Source organism: Panthera onca, chromosome B3 (genome assembly GCF_046562875.1).
Source record: "Panthera onca isolate mPanOnc1 chromosome B3, mPanOnc1 haplotype 2, whole genome shotgun sequence".
Taxonomy (NCBI): Eukaryota; Metazoa; Chordata; class Mammalia; order Carnivora; family Felidae; genus Panthera; species Panthera onca.
The window spans coordinates 109,855,987-109,870,118 of record NC_138344.1 but is presented as its reverse complement, the minus strand read 5'-3'; the positions used below and the strand labels follow the sequence as shown (position 1 = coordinate 109,870,118).

Genomic DNA, 14,132 nt, shown 5'->3' with positions numbered 1-14,132 from the left:
TAGATTTACCTGAGACTGAGGAGTTTCCTGGGATGCAGGACCCCCAGTCATGCTAACAGGTGTGTGATGGCATATATTTGTGGTTTCTTTGGTTTTTTCCTATAACTAATGATGTGAATTTTTTCGTATGCTGCTTTGTGATATCTGTATCTTCTTTGGGGAAGTATTTGTTAAAATAGTCCATTTTTAATGGGATATTTGTTTTCCTTTTTTTTTTTTTTTTTTGAGGTACATTTGACATACAATATTAGTCTCAAAATTTTTTTAACACTCAGCTTTGAGAGACAGAGCAGAACTGTGAGTGGGGGAGGGGCAGAGAGAGAGGGAGACACACAATCTGTAGCAGGCTCCAGGCTCTGAGCCGTCAGCACAGAGCCCCACGCAGGGCTTGAACTCATGAACCGTCAAATCATGACCTGAAGTCAGACACTTAACCGACTGAGCCCCCCAAGTGCCCCTGTGTTAGTTTCGGATGTAGGTAGTTAAGTTTTAAATTTTTTTTTTTTCAACGTTTTTTAATTTATTTTTGGGACAGAGAGAGACAGAGCATGAACGGGGGAGGGGCAGAGAGAGAGGGAGACACAGAATCGGAAACAGGCTCCAGGCTCCGAGCCATCAGCCCGGAGCCTGACGCGGGGCTCGAACTCACGGACCGCGAGATCGTGACCTGGCTGAAGTCGGACGCTTAACCGACTGCGCCACCCAGGCGCCCCGGTAGTTATGTTTTAAATAGCTGCATACTTCTGTGTTATTTATCTCTATTTATTTATTTATTTATTTATTTATTTATTTATTTACTTACTTGCTTACTTACTTTCTGGGTTATTTATCTCTTCTAATAATGGACATAATATAGAATGAATATTAACTTTATTATCCAATTCAATTTCAGTTTAGTAAATGTTTATTTGGTTTCAGGTATGTGCCAATGACTTCTAAATAGTAAAAATGTCAAAGTGAACTAGATACATGCATTTGGTCTAGAATAACGATATACACTGAAACAGGTAATCGGGGGTCTGGTCTTTGCTAGGCTTTAGTAGCAGAAGAGTATCGTCCTTGCTACAGGGAGAGAGATAGAGAAAGGACATCACCATTTTGATTCCTCTCTCAGCACATCGTCTTACACACAACCTAGGATGTGAGGGGCACTTGGCATAACTTTATTATTCTCAGCCTTTGATGCGGCTTCTGAAACTTGGCTTCTAAAATTTGGAGATCACAGAAAACACTGCATTTAACAGCCTGTTACAATGTTTGCTAAAATGCTTTAGAACTCAAAAGTGTTATACAAGTGTTGTAGTTAACATAACAACATATCCAAATTAAGAGTGGTGGGACCAGCCATCTTGTCGTCCAGAAACCTGAAGACTGAATACGTTTTCCCCTGGATAGAATCAAGGGTACTGAATGTAGGACATGGAGTCGGATCAGTCTGCAAATAGTCTTTAAAAATATTTAAAATTAGGAAGAGGTCTGTGTTTTTAGATTTTTTTAAATGTTTGTTTTTGAGAGAGAGTGACAGAGCATGAGCAGGGGAGGGGCAGAGAGAGAGGGAGAGTGACAGAGCATGAGTAGGGGAGGGGCAGAGAGAGAGGGAGCCTCTGAAGCACGCTCCGGGCTCTGAGCTGTCAGCACAGAGCCCATTGTGGGGCTTGAACCCACAAACCATGAGATCATGACCTGAGCTGAAGTCGAATGCTCAACCGACTGAGACACCCAGGAGCCCCTGGAAGAGGTCCATTTGTCCAAGCAGTTTTAAGACTTAAAAAGGATGAAACTTTTTGTTCAATGAAAGAAATAGAGGGTTAGAACCAGGCAATGCTCTTTGCCATTAAGAAGATGATGGAGACAACAACTCAAGCCCTGGTTCACTCTGAGTTTCGGGGAGAGCTCCTGTGAGGCAGGTGGGTGGAAGGCAGAGGCACAAAAGGATACACAGAAGGATGCTGAAGAGGCCAGACGGGGCCTTTTCTATTGACGGACTGTGGGAGCAAAGCATTGTGAACATCAGCCTGCTCGTTTCCTATCACAGGCCTTTTTCAAACACTGGCCTGTTCTCATGGTGCTGGGTAGGAGGTGGTGATAAAGGGATGGGTCATGGCTAGAGCTTCCTTACCTTAAAGCAAAGAGGCAAACACCACATATACCTCCCTAAAGCACATTTTTCCTTTGGCTAGTATTCTGGGATTTTTATTAAACACTTAAGATTTTCTGCTTTATTTGCCTTCAGTCAAGGAGAGCTTATATCTTCATCCTTTGAACGTAGGATGTGGCAGATCTTGGGGAGTCTCCCCCCCCCCCCCCCGCCCCGCCTCAGTGTACTGCTCAGAATGTCATCAGGTAGGTTAGTGAGAGGAACACACAGCTGTTCCCAGGTGATAAAGAGGAGAGGAGATTATATCTTTGTTTTTATTTTACTTTCTTTGGTATGTGTGGGGCATGGTGCCAAGATCTTGTCTTCTTTAGTTTCATGTAAAGTAATTGAACTGTGTTCTAAAATGAATCCTGACGTTTTTTAAATACTTTTTTTAAACAATTTTTTTTACTAACTGATTTTTTTTTACTACTTTTTTTAAAACATTTTTTTTTTTTTTTACTGTTTATTTATTTTTGAGAGAGAGACACACACACACACACACACACACACACACACAGAGTGCGAGCGGGAGAGGGGCAGAGAGAGAGGGAGATCCAGAATCTGAAGCAGGTTCCAGGCTCTGAGCTGTCAGCACAGAGCCCGACGCGGGGCTCGAACCCATGCACTGTGAGATCATGACCTGAGTCAAAGACGCGCAACTGGCTGAGCCACCCAGGCACCCCAACTGATGTTTCTACTTTTGGCTGGTAGAAGAGCTTAAGTTTTGTTCCCTGTGTGTCTGGGTGGCAAGCATCCCAGAGGTGAGGGCTTTGTGTCCCGTCTCCTGCCTCTGCCACGGCCTGCCAGTTAGCAATGACTCTGTAAGTACACGCTTGGTGAGCCCCGGGGTGTGTGAATGCCCAAGTGCAGGCTTGGCACTGCTGACCAACGAGGCAGCAAAATGGGTATTTTTCGGCTAAATTCCTTCCCAGGATGATCTTATATAGGTTAATCTTTCTGCATATAAAAACTTTCCCCGTATCCAAATTTGATACAGTCCTCACAAAACCTAACTGACTCCCGTCCCCAAACTCCTTGCTGGTGATGACAGTGATGGCTTGGTAGGAAGCTGCACTGCCCCCACAGCCTCTAGAAGACCCAGGGCTTGCCTTTGGCAACGGCTACTCCTTTGTGAAGAGGGATTCACCTACTAGACAATTCACCCATTTAAAGTATACAATTCAGTGGATTTTAGTGTGTCCGTAGACTTATGCACCACCCATCATCACAACCAATTTTAGAACATTTTCATCACCCCAAAAGAAGGCTGTGCTCATTAGTCATCCCTCCCTAATTTCTCTTCCACCTTCACTCCTAGGCAGCCACCCCCGTGTATAGATATGCCTGTTCTGGACACGTCCTATAAATGGAACCATACAAATTGTGGTCCTTTGTAACTGGCTTCTTTCACTTGGCATAAGGTTTTCAAGGTTCATCCATGTTGTAGCATGAATGAGTCTTTTGTTCTTTTTTATGGCTGAGTAATACTCCATTGTATGGACACACCCCATTTTGTTTATCCATTTATTAATGGGCACTAGATTTGTTTCCACTTTTAGGCTATCATGAGTAATGGTGCTGTGAATACTAAATGGTGCTATGTATACTTAGCTGAGGAGTTATTTTTATTTTTTCACTTTGTCACTTTGGACCAACACACGTCCTTTTAGAATCCTAAAACATATTTCTGACAGCAGAAATCCATGGAGCACACATCCTGTAGAAGAATGGACTGAAGGGTAGTTTAGAGAAAGCACTTGTTAATGTAGCTGGGGTCAATTTTAGGGGAAGTAAGTTTAACGAGATTAATAATTTTCTGTGCGTATCCCTAAAATATGCATTAACCTGCATTTTTATCATTTCAGTTATGATGGTGTGATTGGCTAACCTGATGTAAAAATCTGAACCTATGTACATTCAGCCTAATTCTTCCCTTTATGAGTATTCATTCCATGCCAGTCTTTGCACTAGGTGATGAGGATATAATGATAAGCAGACAGGGTGTGTGCCCTCGAAGTGCTTATGTCCAGTGTCTCTGAGGGTGGAAGGGTGGCCATGGGTGTGTGTAGGGAAATCCAGAATGTGGGACAACATGGTGCTGTCTGCACTGTCAGAACTTCAGAGGAGAACCAGAGTAGACTTAGGGTGGGATAGTAGGGAGGTCAGGAGAGCATCCAGAAGGAAGTTCACAGCCAGGCTGGGATCTAAAGGAGGAGTGGATGTCAATAAGCAAAAGAGGGAGGGTGGAGAGGAGGAGAGGGAGAGCGAGTGAGTTCCTAAGCAGAAAGTTGGGCATGTTCTTTGCATCACCTGCTCTGGAGTTAAAAGGGTTCAAGGTGAGGTGCGGTGGGAGATGAGGGTGAAAAGAGCAGAGAGTGGCCTGGTACCCTTGAAAGCTGTGCCAGATGGTTTGGATTCTGACCCAAGAGCTGGGAAGCCATGAAAGGGAGCCACATGAGCGGGTCTGCATTTTGGTGGCTCAGAAGGGGCACGTTGGGCCAAGGGTGGGACTTGTTTCCCTTGCGGTGTGAGGGCAGGTCACCTGCTGTGGGGTTCAGTCAGAGTTTTGAGGATATGGGGGGATTCAGGAAGCGTCACTGTGGAGAATGAGGTGAGCCTGTGAGTTAGAGAAGCAGTTCTGGGTTACTGTAAAAAGATGAATATTTTAAGCCTACATCGTCAGACATTGTGGAGGGACAGGCCCCAGGGGTGTGGTGAAGCATTACACTTGCATAATTGTGGTTCAAGATGTCCCTTGCCTCCACTGAACTGTGTGGAACTGAGCTACCTTAATTGAACTAAAAATACCAATAAAAAAAAAAAGAGAACGGAAAGTGCCCAAATTCCATGGATGATGGTGTGCTGGTCCTCATTATCCTTCTAGCACACAGCCGGCAGGTCCCTGGTTGGTTCCACAGAGTTGCCATTTATTCTTACTTTGAAACCGAAAGCCTGGAAGAGAAGCTAATTATTTCCCTGCTTCCAGGGATGCAGGAGGCAGGATTGGTGGTGGGGTGTGGGGGCAAGAGGATTTACCTGAGCCGTTATTTTGCAAATACTGGGAGGCCACAGTATCTCAGATCCTAGAGTCAGAGGGGGATTAAACACTGGGCAGGGTAGGATGAGGTCGGGGGGTGGGGAACAGCCTACTTCGAGGGTGGCTTTGGGGAATCTCAGGAGTCATGTGCCTGCAGGCTTTGCTCAATGAGTTGCTCAGGTTGGAAGCACTAGGAAACTGGTCTGGGGTCCAAGAACTAGAGATGGTCTTCCTGCCCCAGCAAGGTGCCACCAGAGGTGTGATGCCAAGGGCCTGGACAGCGGGCCTGCCATGGCTGTCTGCATGTGGTGGACAGGGGAGGCTACGTCGTTGTGGTCATTCGTTTATGTTTGTTAAACTCCCCTTAGATGAGGGGGCCTCCTAGGGGCTGAGAGTAGAATTAATCTCACTCTCTGACCCTCTCTGTATGTAGCTGTTACTACAGCTGAGAAACACCATGTAATGGTTCAGGCCACCAGATAGGTTTACTGCTAGGAAAAGCCACGGTTGTGGGCCACATGGCATTTTGAGAGACCAGTTAGTCCGCCCGCATTCAGCCAGGCTTGGCGACGGGGCTGGCTCTCAGGGGAAGGACACCATGGGCAGGTGAAGATTTTAAGACTTCACTATACGTGCAGATGCCAGAACAGCCCAGATCAATTTGGCCCCCTTTCTGGAGAATGTAGGCATTCTTAGCTGCTGGATACACGACTTCCATTCCCTCTCCTCAGAGCAATGACTCGTGGCTGTTGTTCTCTGTCCAGGTATGCACCCGTTAGCCGCAGCAAGCCAGGAGGCTGACAGCAGCCGGAAGCTGACTCACTTACTGAATGCCGTGACCGATGCTCTGGTCTGGGTGATTGCCAAGAGTGGGATTCCCTCCCAGCAGCAGCCAGTCCGCCTGGCTAACCTCCTGATGCTCCTTTCTCATGTCAGACACGCCAGGTACAATCCTGGGGTGGGTGTGGGGGGCAGCTCCACTGAACGTGTGGGGGTGGGGGTGGGGTTGCACGCACATGCTCTGAGAAGGGTGAAGAGCTTTGAGAAAGCGTTTGCAAGTTTGAGAGTAATAAGGTAGAATTTTTACCTCTAAAGGAAAATAACCCCCTGAAAGGGAATGGTGGTGGTGGTGGGGTCCCTTCATCAGTGCATGAGCCTGTGGCCAAAGATTGGCATAGTGGGCACTGACTAGATGTCATGTGACCCTTTATAGGATATTTATGGCATCCTTCATCTGTTTTTTAGTTGCCGGGGGTTTGGGCTTGTTCATGGAATTCTAAAAAGGGCAGTGTCTCTCCTAACGTGACGTGCCTCCCCTCCTGCACCACTACTCTGAGGTCGTTTTCTTGAGGAGGTTAGATCAACTCCTGAGGCTAGTGATCTGGGGAAGTACTGAAGCAGCAAATGCACTGCTCCTGGGGGAAATACAGGGTTAGGTTCCTGAGAGGCTCTGGTCACAACATTTTTCATCCTCCAATTCATACATAACCTTGGTGTACCTGTGTTTGTGTTTATTTTTTTATTTATTTATTTTTTTTTAAATTTTTTTTTTAACGTTTATTTATTTTTGGGACAGAGAGAGACAGAGCATGAATGGGGGAGGGGCAGAGAGAGAGGGAGACACAGAATCGGAAGCAGGCTCCAGGCTCTGAGCCATCAGCCCAGAGCCTGACGCGGGGCTCGAACTCATGGACCGCGAGATCGTGACCTGAGCTGAAGTCGGACGCTTAACCGACGGAGTCACCCAGGCGCCCCCTGTGTTTGTGTTTAAAGAGTGGTTCTGTTCTTGTGACAGCATCAGGACGTTAAGAATGAGACCAAAGGGAACTGGCGAGGCCAGCAGGTTTAGGAAGGCAGGGCCGTGAGTGGAGTGGATTTCAGGGAACATGAATCATGTGTTCTGACGACGAGGGGCTCCCCTGGTGGAGGATGGTAGCTCTGTGCTGGGACAGTGATGCTCAGTGCTACATGGCTCCCGGGATGAGGGTCACCCTGCCCTGGAGCAGGAAGAGGGGAGATGAGGTTGGAAAGTAATTGCTGCCCAAGGAGGACGAAAGTCTAGGGGCTGTGGGGAAGGACAGTACTCACCTCAAGGATTATTACAAGGGGGAGGAAATGAAAACAACCTTTGCCTTCCTTCCTCTTGAATGATTATTTACCACCAGGATCATTTTCAGAACAGGTACCATCCGTTCTCATTATTCACAGATTCTATATTTGCAAAGGTGACTGCGTTTACAAATTTATTTGTAACCCCTGACTCCATACTCTATGCCATTTTTTGTGCTCACTCAAGGACGTGTGCAGAGTGGCAAAAAATTTGAGTTGCCCACACGTACATACCCAACTGAGGTCAAACAAGGTGACACTTGCATTCTTGTTTCGGCCCTCGTACTGTAAAGAAATGTCCTTTACGTGGTCTCTTAAGTGCCATGTTTTTGCACTTTTGTGTACTTTTTGTTGGGAGATTTCAGTGTCTAAACGTGGCCCCCAAGCACAGTACTGAAGCACTGTCAGTGTTCCTAAGTGCAAGAAGGCTGTGATGTACCTTATGGAGAGAATATGCCAGTTAGATCAGCTTTTATTCACGCATGAGCTATGGTACCATAGACTGTGAGTTAAATGTTAATGAAGCGACAAGTTATGTTAAACAAGGTGTCTTTAAACACAAACACAGGTACACCTAGGTTATGTGTGAATTGGAGGATGAAAATGTTGTGATCAGAGCCTCTGTATTTTCCCCAGGAGCAGTGTATTTGCCGATTCAGTGTTGGTGGCAACTATATAGAACATAACTGGTATGAAAAATGAGAATTGCACTCCGTGCCAGGTTCTGTCGGGCCACTGCAGGTGGGTGGTGGGACACTGAGGTGCTTGCCCTTCAGTGTAGATGATTGATGGAGCCAGATGGAAGGACCCTACCTAGAGCAAATGGCAAAGGGATTTGGGGTGTGGGGTGGACCGACTTTGTTGGAGAGAGTTGGGGAAGATTTTGAAGTTCCCACGGCTGCCTCACGGGAAGGACTCTCAGCATCTCTTTGTTCCCATAGTAACAAGGGCATGGAACACCTGCTCAACATGAAGTGCAAAAACGTGGTCCCAGTCTACGACCTGCTGCTGGAGATGCTGAATGCCCACACGCTTCGAGGGCACAAGTCCTTGGTCACAGGGTCCGAGTGCAGCCCGGCAGAGGAGAGTAAGAGCAAAGAGGGCTTCCAGAACCTCCAGTCTCCTGAGTGATGCCCATCCTGGGGCGAACAGGCCACAGAGGAGGTCAGAGGCTGAAGTGTGGACCCCAAATGCAAACCGCGAGCTCCATCTGGAAGTGGGCGGGCTTCATCGTCTTTCTCCTGCGTGGTCCCTCATTGGGTCATGGTAGGCTCAGCCATGTGCCGTCCTTCACCTGACCTCTCCACTTCCCAGGAGTCAGGCTGAGAAAGCTAGGGAGCATGTTTGAATGCGGAGTTTACCTCTCGCTTGGCCTCATAGAATCTCAGTGTGGTTCCTTTCTTACTTTCCATCTCCCTTCTGTTCCTCTGGGAAACATCCTGAAGGTTTTGTAATGAATGGTGGAAATCTGACATGGAAGGTTTATAAGGTAGAGAGGGAGAGAATGAGGCACTTTAAAGAAGTAGACTAACCTTTAAAGAAAAATTTTTTTAAATGTTATTATTTTTTTTTTGAGAGAGAGAGACAGTGAGAGCAGGGGAGGGGCAGAGAGAGGGAGACACAGAATCTGAAGCAGGTTCCAGGCTGTGAGCTGTCAGCACAGAGCCCTACGTGGGGCTGGAACTCACAAACCATGAGATCATGACCTGAGCCGAAGTCGGATGCTTAACCGACTGAGCCACCCAGGTGCCCCAAGAAGTGGACTAACCTTTATTGTGCCACCTAACCTGCCCTTAGATAGGCCTTTGTTTGCCCTCTTCCGGGCTACTTGATTATAGGATTGAAAACCAAACAATGAATGAATGAACTAGTTCCACAAACCTGCCTCACAAATCTGTGAGGACTAAGGCCATGTATCACTATTACCATTGAAGGCCAGAGGGATTGCAACCTGGGGAGCCGGTGGTCAGGCTGGGAAGGGAGCCACGTTCTCCACCCCCGCGCCCCCCCCCACACTTGACCTTGCTGCCATCTTCATAGAGGTTCATTCCTCTTGGTTTGCATTCATAGAGCCTGCTAATTATTTGGGGTGCATGTGTGTTTGTGATCACTTTCATGGAGGATTGTAGAGATTTAAATCTAACTGCCCCTGGAATTTTCCTTCCTCAAAACTCTCTTGTCCCAGGTGCCCAGTGTGTGCGGGAGAAAGGCCCAGTGTTTGCAGGAATGGGTTTCTCTTGTGGGTTTGGGTCGCAGCCACAGTGCTTCCCTGGGACATCCACAATTGTCACATCAGCCATCCATAGACAGGGACACGTCAGGCTGTGTGTGCAAGGCATGCTGTTCCGTGGAAAGATGAATGGCTACAGACACACCGGTATGTCGGGTTCACGGCCACAGTGTAGATTTGGTGAGCGTTACCACCTGAACAACCCTGGTCTGCAAACTCTACTTTAAAAAAAAATATATGTATATATTTAGGGATATTTATAGCAAGAATTCTTTTACATCCTACGGCTCTTTTGAACTGTTTTCTTATCAGAACATTTCTATGGTGAGTGTGTGTGGGGGGGGAGACTTCGTAAACTATTAGTTCCTATTTCAAGTGGAACATAAATAGGACGAGGTGATAAAGCACCTCTGAAATTACAGTTTTAACTCACTTTTTAACAATGGAAACCTTCAGGAACATGGTGAATGCGTAAAATGAGTTACATCTGTACCTTGAAAGTGAGCAGTTAAATAATGTTCGATTTTTTGATGATGTTTTAAAAAATTACCTTGTGAGAGGAGATTAAACTCATTCTCTTTTCGAAAATAGGTTTACTTTGCTAGCACACTCTGTATTTACTAAATCATTAGGAAAATTAAATTCAATGTTGTAAAGGTTGGTTTCTGCTAGGGAGTCCTTGGATAATTCTTAATTTTGGTGCAGTTTTACTGAAAGTTGAGCAGAGCCGTTTCAGAAACACGTGGACACAGACCTAGAGAACACGCCATTGTCTGTAGTCTAAGGTGGCCTGAAATTATTCCTAGTGGCTCAGTGTTGCAGCCGAGGTGAGATTTGGTATAGATCACATGGACTGCCTTTTACAGGAACTGGGGAACCAGTGTCATCCAGAAGGTCAGTTTTCTTTCTTTCTGGGCAGCCTAGAACCCTGCACATTGAACAGAAGATAGGTTGGGGAAACCGAAGTGGGAGGCAAAGGAGGCAGTCTTGAACAAGTATTTGCTGATGAAGTTCTCTCTCTCTTTTTTCATGTTTGTTTATCTTGTGCATGCGCACGCGAGAGAGAAAGAGCGCACGCGCGCAAGCTGAGGAGGGGCAGAGAGCGAGAGACAGAGGATCTGAAGCAGGCTCCGCGCTGTCGCACAGAGCCCGATGCAGGGCTTGACCTCACGACACTGTGAGATCATGACTTGAGCTGAAGTCAGGCGCTTAACTGACTGAGCCACCCAGGTGCCCCTGCTGATGAAATGTTCTTAATTGTACTTACAAAAGAGACTACCAGGTTCAAAAACAAAAACAAAACAGAATGAGGTCCAAGCCACTGCCACAGGAGCATGCAGTGACATTTTTTAGGTTGGATTTTGCTGCCCAAGGTAGAAACCAGATTTGTCTCAGGTGTCTAAGCACCTTTCCGTGCCAAACCCTGTGCTTGCCCGGAGGGTGCATGTGCTTGAGTAAACCCTTCCAGCACCCACTACGCATCCCCTCATTATTCCCGCATGCTTCTTGAGGCTGCTTGCTTCACTGCATTTAGATTCAGCCACGAGGGGGATGTAACACGTTGGTAATTTCTTCTTGGCTCAGGTTGCCATTCGGGGAGGGGGGGGTGGGTGTGCTGCTGGTACAGGTTAGTCCAGCCTGGGGGGGCCTCCTCCGTGCAAGGCTGTCTCTTAGAACTGGGATCTGGGCCAAGTAGGCAGTTGAGATGACATGGCGTATAGTTGAAAAGAGTTCTTCATTTTGTTTAGAATATTTTAGGGCCCTTTCCCCCACTGCAGATGGAGTGTTTTGAATCTCTGTGCCCATCTGCTCCAAATGTGTCCTCTAAAGATGACACCAGTGTGCCGTTTTTATGTTGTTGGTAAACTCTCAGTATCCATTTTAAAGATGAATCATTTCTCTTTAATAGTGCTTTCTTTTAAATGTCGTCTTTTTTTGGGGGGTATCCATACTCCTCAAAGTGATCTATAGACAACTTTAAATTCTGCCATAGCTAAGCCAGGATTTTGTTGTTTCCAAGATCAGTTTTCAAAAGGAATTAACTCAGGGAAATAGGACCTGACAAATGTAAACAGGAATTAACTTGAGTATCAGAGGGGGAAAAAAACCCCACCCAGCTACACTTTATGTATTATGGAAAAATGATCTTAGCTTTGCCTCACACTCGTGTGGCAAGATTCTTTTCTTCCATTTTGATCTGCAAGTTATTGTTTAATGTAAGAAGCTTATTGGTGGGAGACGAATGAGATTTGGGCTTAATTCCAAAAACACGAGTGTCTCATACAGAATCATATGGCAAATGTTAATGAAATAATTAACATGGAATATTCTTAACACAGGGAACGTTAGAAGAGAGCATTCACTCGGAATCCCGGGAGGGAACTGGCAATTCCTAGAGAGGACGGTGTGGGCGAGCCTGGGGCTGCACAGTGAGTGTGCACACATTGTCCTTTGTCCCCCACCCTTCCCCCGTCCCCTCTGTGTGGCCTCAGGCCTGTCACATTCATACTGTCTACTGGGACCATTACAGAGGATTCGACCCTAACATCATTTTGAAGAGATTTTTCTTGAACACTTGAGGTGGGAACGGAAGATTGTCAGCCTAATAACAAATCTAGAAGGTCTCAACTGTATTAAAAACAAAACAAGGCAAATCAACAAAAGTTCTGCAGTGAGACAGTCTTTATCTGGATTATTTCACCTGCCGACTCAGCTAGAAGGCAATTATTCTAGAGCTCAGTAAAAAGACATGAGTTACCAGTTCTTGGCAGAGTGACTTATATAATCATATAAGTAAGCTAGGTTGAAGCAAATCTAGAATATTCTAGCATGTGAAAAGTTTGGTTTTTATTTAAATCAGCTAAGGAGCTTGCATATAGGGACACTTTTTCAAATTCAAGGTGCACCTTCAGTATATAGGTCTATTTTGAAACAAAATGTTTTTTTATTGAGTAAGATTTGACCCATTTCTTTAAGCTGCTGAAAGCCTTTTAGAAAACATAATAAAGGTTACGTGAAGGAGATGATAAAAATACATCATTTAGTACCTAAAAATAACATTTGTGGAACACTTACTGTGTGCCACAGTTCTCCATGCCTCATACTTTTGCATTTACTCTTCATAATAATTACCGTTATCCTAATTTTCTGGCTCTGGAAAACAGAGGGTACAAGCAAACTTGCTCAAGGTCACACAGGGCAGTTAGTGACAGAGCTAAACACAAGTTCCAAAGCTTAAAGTAATCATGCAGTTTAGTTAAAAACAAAACAAAACACACACCAAAAAAACCCCAAAACACTAAAGAAATATTTTTAGACTGCGGAATCCATTCATCAATTGCGATCTGACACGCATGGCTGCTCTGGTTTAAGTGGGGCCTTCCCAATTTCCGCAATACCCTGTAGGCACAGTGACAGCTTGCAAACTTGACAGAGGTTGAGTCTCATCTTTTATCCACACGTAAAATTAAAGCCCAGAGGGGTAAGCTGACCTGCTCAAAGTCACAAAACTACTTAATGGCAAAAGTTGGACAGGAATGGAAGTCTTCTGCCTGCCTGGCCAGCATTGCTCCTGCTGCTTGATGTGAATCTCAGTGTGTAACACACATTAGAGTTAGGGTTGCCTCTGGGCACCTGGGTGGCTCAGTCACGAGCATCTGACTTCAGGTCAGGTCATGATCTCACAGTTTGGGAGCTCATGTCCCACTTCTCTCTCTCTCTCTCTCTCTGTCTTTATGGGATTCTCTCTCTCCTCTCTCTTTCTTCCTGCCCTTGCTCTTGTGCCCTCTCGCTCAAAAAGAAAAAAAAAAAGAAAAAAAGTTATGGATGCCTTCTGTTGTATCTTTAGGTCCTCCTACCTTTTTGGCTTAGATGGGGCCTGCACAAAACTTTATACAGGTGGAACAGAAAATGAAGAGTTCTATTGTTCCCGCACCCTGGGCTCCTAAGCCAGTGGGTGGTATTCCTGTCACCTCCTGTCTGCTATTGCTTTCCCCAGATGCACTGGAGTGGAGTACGGGGTTCCTTGGAAATTTACCCCTGTAAAATTCTCACACCTTTTAGGTACTTACTGATGCTTCCCCGTGGAGTTTGGTATACAATCGTGTGAAACACATGCCGTGTATTCTTTGTAGCTCTCAAAGTTGCTGGAATTTTGGCTCCAGTGACAGCTCGAAGATGTGCATTGTCTCTGCGATATGCAATCTTCTTATAACCCTTTTTGTTGCTTTGGAGTCAAGGATCCTTCTTCCCCCCCCCCCCCCCTTTCTTTTATTTTTGGAGTTCTAAGGATCCTATCCACTTGTGGCGCCAGTGGCTGGCTGTTAATGTGTGGGAGGATTTCCTTCATGGGAAGGGCGAAGGCTTGTGAACGCTGGTCCTGAGCAGCTCCTATTAGCACGGTCTCCGCACGTTTGTTCTTCTGCGCTGGGTGTCTAACTGCCCGGACTCTTGGTGCTGTGACTTTGTCATCTGGTGGTCCTGTGTACCTCAGAGCCTGTTGGCTGGCTATAGCTTGTCATTTTTTCAGGTGAATGCTTTGTACCATTAAGCAGCCTTGTACATTTGGGCCTTTTTACAAATGAATGTTGTGTGACAGCAAGTTTTGAGGTCTGCTT

At 45.9% G+C, this 14,132-nt stretch overlaps 1 protein-coding gene across 1 annotated transcript in view; it reads left to right on the top strand.

Moving 5' to 3' along the window:
• The window catches only part of ESR2 (estrogen receptor 2), a 73,129-nt gene extending 59,512 nt beyond the window's left edge, over positions 1-13,617 (top strand). The window contains exons 9-10 of the mRNA XM_078448173.2: positions 5,942-6,122; positions 8,228-13,617. Coding sequence (XP_078304299.2) covers positions 5,942-6,122; positions 8,228-8,417 — 371 coding nt within the window. The 3' untranslated portion in view covers positions 8,418-13,617. The remainder of the gene's footprint in view (positions 1-5,941; positions 6,123-8,227) is intronic.
• The last annotated feature ends 515 nt before the right edge of the window (positions 13,618-14,132 follow it).